This window comes from Morone saxatilis, unplaced genomic scaffold (genome assembly GCF_004916995.1).
Source record: "Morone saxatilis isolate NCDOM2014 unplaced genomic scaffold, NCSU_SB_2.0 Contig7, whole genome shotgun sequence".
In the NCBI taxonomy this organism is placed as follows: domain Eukaryota; kingdom Metazoa; phylum Chordata; class Actinopteri; family Moronidae; genus Morone; species Morone saxatilis.
In genome coordinates, this window is record NW_023340246.1 from 9,230,699 (window position 1) to 9,235,957 (window position 5,259).

Here is a 5,259-nt window from a genome sequence, read left to right on the forward strand (position 1 = left end):
GAGCGAGAGAAAGAGGGAGAGAGAGAGTGTTCAGCACGTCTGTCAGTACATCACAGTTTAATTAGCATGTTAACATTTGTCTGTATCATTGCTCCAACAAGGCCATAAGGTTGAGTCAGTCAGTGCGCTGCCAACAGTTTATTATGGTGCGCAAGGACACACACGTGCGACACACACACACACACACACATTACATCAATTAACACACACTCTAGGGATTACGGAAGCACTTCATAACCTGGAAACAAAACCATTAACATGTTCACGCACAGTCTCACATGTTTGAGTCTGTTGCAACCACATTTAGATATTTTTTGTAACAACCTAAATAACTCGATGGAGAACAGAATTAACCATGAACATGAGCTGCTTTATTTAATGTCTATATTGCTACATCAGTAGGTGTAATACTGTACGGATCAATGAGAGAAGAAAGGTGAAAAGTTCTCCCTAAGTTCTCACTGTATTAAATGTGTCATCATCAAGTGTGTTTCCAGAGATTTCAGAGACAAATGGCAGCTTGAGATCATATCTTTGGAAATTTACTTTATCCAGTTTCTATTATACGAAATCTTACCTCCTCAATTTTTTTCTGTATGTCCTGCAGCTGGTCCTCCCACTCCTGCATCTCTGAGTCAAAGTTGTCCACCAGCTCTGGCCTCTCTTTCCCCCAGCCCCGGCCACCGTGTTCCAGCCCACGCTCCAGATCGATGGCTGCCATGACGTAGACGGCTCAATACCCAGAGGCCCCTTTTAAATGGCAATTTCCCCTTTCTCCTGTTTCACTTTCCTTTCAGAGATCACTGTGGGGTTGCCAGTGAGGGATGGAAGGATCGATGGCCTGGAAACACTATAAAAATAAAGACAAAGAGGAAAAAAGGGTTGGCATACTCCAGCTGTGTGGTTTTAAAATCTCAAGTAAACATACCTGACACTTTTATTTTTTTTTACAATGCTGATCAACCTGTTCCAGACCAGCACTAGTTGCAATGACACCTGCCTGAGGTCAAATTGCAGAAAGTGAAACCTTTTTATCCCTTTTAGTTGTTTTTTTTACTACTTAGTAGTTACTTTTAGTCTCTATTGCTCGAATTATTCATTACACGGGACACTTTCTGCCCCCTCAAAGGTCAAAGGTCTCTTTGCACATTCTTGGCCAAAATTCACAGCTATGTAAGACTACCTATGCGCCACGTGTAGACAAGAGTGATGCATGGGCAGCACTGCGAGTATTTAGACTCTTCGGTCACTTTGACCTCCAGCCTGCCTCTGTATGCCTCACAACGTGGGAAGAAACACTCAAATGTAAATATGGCCTGGGTAACATTCATCAATGGCATAAAGAAGTTGTGTCCCCAATGGAAGTAATCGCCTGAATATTGTTGCAGCTCCTATCAAGTGAACCTAAATCAACGAGGGTTTGTTGTTGTTGCCATCATTGAATATGACAAGTATTCTGGTCGAAAGTGCCCGAATGTACCAGCCACTTCCCTCCCACCTGTGATGTAAGAGTAGAGATATTAATAATCCTGTAACTATGCATAGTAAACTGGCTGCATGGCCTGTGAGTGTGGGAGAGGGACAGAGGAGTGAATGTATGTCAGAGACAAAGAAAGTGTAAAAAGTGACACCATACAATCTGCTCAAAGTAAAATAAATATTATAAATTATAATAAAATTAGAAATATTGTAATTTAAAAAAAAAAAATCACCATAACAGGATTTGGCAACTTCAGGTTTTGCCATTCATGCTGTCTAAAGTGAATCATATTTTAATTCAATTGTATTTGTATAGCGCCAAACAGAAGTAACCTCAGTACCCTTTTTCAAATAAACCGCACTCCTATATAAATTATATCATCCCATATGGCACTAAAAGGTAATTACAGCTGCCATTGACGCCTTAATAATAAACAACTGTCCTTACCTTGCTCCACCAACAAGTTTTCACTGCCCTCCAGTAAAAAATCCTCAACCTGCTCTAGTCCCTGCGCGCTGTGCGCACTGGCCTCTCCAACACATCCACCGCCCTCGTCACCAAACTGTCAAGTCCCCTCTCTCGGGTGCGTCCCCCTCGTTTTTTCCCTCCTCTGTGTTACGTAAAACCCCCGCGGACTGGATTTAAAGGACCCCCTGCTTCTACTCACGCCTCGGTGTCGGGGTTAAGTCCGGGAGCGCCGAGCTAAAGGGTAAACAACTCCTGTTCCAGCCGGGGTCCCCTGCCTTTATACCGCTCCCCAGTGTTTACGTGGGCGCGCCATTGGAGCCGGGATCAAATATCATAATGTCAAATTTATTCCAGCATTTGAAGTCTCGATGGGACAACTGTCGTCACCGGCATCCTGGCTATTATTACCGGGGCTCACGGAGAGAGGGAAAGTGTTTACATAGCTATTTCAGCTGCTGCAATCTCTCCAGCCAATAGGCTTCTCTGTTGCTACTCTGCTTTAGGAGGCATGGGCAGATTTTGTCTTGTGACCATGCCCCACTGCAAATCATTTTTTCCAAGGGATGCCAAATGGGCGTGGGTGACACAGTGAGTAATAATGTGTCACGGTCAATAATATCTTTATTGAAGATAGTCACGGAAAGGAAACTGCAAGGTGGATGCCTGGCATGTTTGGTATAAAAGAAAAAGCCATATTTTATTCTACAGAGACTTTGGATGTCATCAAACTTCACACGGTTTCAGCATTTTTAGTGTTTAATATGTTGTCATATTTTGTAAAATGCCATATAATACACATAGCAGAGGCTTCAGATACTGTTTATGTTTCAAATTGTGCAACACTGTGTTCTTCACTCATCCTGCTGCAGTGACGTCTGAAGACAGTTGCTACTGTTCATCTGCCACACCATCAATTACTAATGCCCAAATGCCTGCCACTAATCAGGGGTCCTGTTGGGAATTTTGAGCGGGAGGGGGGGGGGGGTGTCGGACAGGATCTGACATTTGGCACTCGACATGATCATCAGAATTCCTTCCAGTTTGAAGCACCGGGATCATCATTATTCCTCCACCTGTTGTGTTCCCTAATAAATTACAAATCCGTCAGGAGTTAAGGTCAAAAACAAACTTCATCCTTACTTTACCTTGAGAGCAACAACAGCAGGGTGGTAGCCTACAGCGAGTGACGTTCTGAAAAACAAAGACGAGGTGACTGCTGTCATAACCTGTTACAAGAGAAAATATATTTAGTTACAAGGTTAAACCAGGACATAAAGCAGCATGGAAAGGTGTTAGGTTTCCTCCCTTACAGTCCTGTGACCTTAAAGCTTAATGTAAGAAGTAATAAACCCTATATGATCGCCATTTCTGAAAGCTATTCCTATCTCAAGTATATCTATCTATTAATGTGTAACCATATCATCAATATAAGCTTTTAGGACTTTCAGACCCATCTCATGGTCTTTAACAGCAATAGGAGTTGGACTACAGCCACTTTCCTGCTTAAAGAATTAGTTTGACATAATAACTTCATTCACTTTCTTGCGATTACTTAAGTGAGAAGATTCATACCACTCTGCGAGGTATATTAATACCATAGCTAGGTTGGGTAGCTTAGCATCAAGAGTGATGGAGTAGGGAGAAAGGCAGGCAGCCTGGCTCTGTCCAAAGGTGAAATATGCCCCTAACAGCACCTCTAAAGTTAAATCATTTACATGTTTTATCTTGTTGGTTTGTAAAAACGATTAAAAAGTCTGCTTCCAGTATCAGTAGCTGGCTCTAGCTTCACATTAGGAACACAGACATAACAGCGTAATCAATCTTGTCATCTAGATTAACTCTCAGTGGCAAAGTGAGTAACTGTTCTTTTCCAAAATGTCAAAATATTCCTTTAATACAGATAACTATCGTCTGAGGCAAACATAGAGGTCCTATAAGTGCTTTAGGGACCAGAGAGCTTAACTTATTTTGTCACATGGTGGAGAATGAACTTCTATAATAAAATCTATTGTTGGTTCAAACAGACATACCTCCTGAAACTACTAAAATTAGTTTAAAGGTAATAAACCCAAATACTCATTACAGAACCCTGACTGCTTGGGTGTGGTCCTTCATATTTTTCTGGTCGAAGGGACGCAGAGTAATGACGAGTGAGAACTGGGATAATATCAGCTAATGCGTTTTTTCTTACTTAAAGTAACTCACCTTCTTGAGGGACTGATGTGGACGGTGATGTGTTATTATGGATAATGTCGACTCCAGTGTTGAATCTAGCCACACTTTCTTGAACGTGACAGCAGCCTTGGAAAGTGCTGAGCTTTTACTGTGCTATTGGTTACCTTGGCAACAAAGGATGCGGGGGAAGAAGAAAAAACAAAAAGAGCAAAAAACAAACAAGGGATGATGTGAATTAAGGGAGGCGTACATCACAGGACAAAGAAAAGAGTAAAAAGAAAGACTAGTTTAAAGATGGTGGCGTAGGAGAGGGATGAGAATAACACAAGTATGAGGATGAGCAAAATGATAGGCTGGAACATCTGGGCGGAGGAGGAGTAGAGTGACAAACCATAACGGATGAGAATAAAGAGGTTGGATTAAGTGAGGAAAAGGAAGAAGAAAAACTCCATTAAACTTTTGAAGACTTTTTTAAATGCCACCATCAGGCTCATTTTTAATCTTTGTCTCACCGACAGCGGCTCCTCCGTATCCCTGTCCTCGAGCCTCGGCACTTCCAGTCTGTCTATGAAGGCCTGCAGTTCTTTGCGGAAAGCCTTCATCTGAGCGTTAATGCGATATAGCAGCTCATGTTCCCTGATCCTGCTCCCATCATCCTCTCCGCCCTCCTCTCCTCTCCCAAACATCAGGTCGCCGTTTGAAACGTAGACCCTCGCCTCTGAAATGACAGTGGCCGTGTCAGCGATGAGCCGGTCGATGGTCCGAACGAGCCTCTCCGCTTCCACGCGGATGTCAATCATTTGCTGCCTGTCACGCAGGCTGCACCGGCCACCAGGCAGGAAGCGGGCCAAGGCAGAGGAGGCGGCGCCCTCGGGCCCTGTCGGGGTGTAGGGGCCCCCCCGTGTGGGTGTCATGCAGCGGCTGCTTCCGTTATTGTTTCTGACCTCATCTGAGTCGCTTTCCCCACCCACAGGGCCCTCGCGTTTGCGGTGCGGTGGTAGGAGGCGAGATGAGGTGGAGTCCTCGTCACTCTCACGGCGACCGCTTGTGGCGCCGCCGGCATCGCTCTCCGCATCGCTGTCCCGTGGGCTCGGCCGCAGGGAGAGGTGGGAGGCCAGGTCATAGCGCTGCATGTT

At 44.3% G+C, this 5,259-nt stretch overlaps 2 protein-coding genes across 3 annotated transcripts in view; both read right to left on the bottom strand.

The window, feature by feature from the left end:
* The window catches only part of LOC118340294, a 5,534-nt gene extending 3,175 nt beyond the window's left edge, over positions 1-2,359 (bottom strand). The window contains exons 1-2 of one of the 2 annotated variants that reach the window (XM_035678183.1): positions 2,148-2,359; positions 578-850 (exon numbers count right to left, since the gene is read on the bottom strand). In XM_035678183.1, the coding sequence (XP_035534076.1) occupies positions 578-721 (144 nt within the window). In that variant the 5' untranslated portion in view covers positions 722-850; positions 2,148-2,359. The other variant, XM_035678182.1, reaches the window with a different exon arrangement.
* Positions 2,360-4,212: 1,853 nt separating this feature from the next.
* LOC118340295 (protein SOGA3-like) overlaps positions 4,213-5,259 on the bottom strand; it is a 5,509-nt gene continuing 4,462 nt past the window's right edge. Inside the window, exons 7-8 of the mRNA XM_035678184.1 lie at positions 4,636-5,259; positions 4,213-4,485 (exon numbers count right to left, since the gene is read on the bottom strand). The exon at positions 4,636-5,259 is cut by the window's right edge and continues 24 nt beyond it. Coding sequence (XP_035534077.1) covers positions 4,375-4,485; positions 4,636-5,259 — 735 coding nt within the window. The 3' untranslated portion in view covers positions 4,213-4,374. The remainder of the gene's footprint in view (positions 4,486-4,635) is intronic.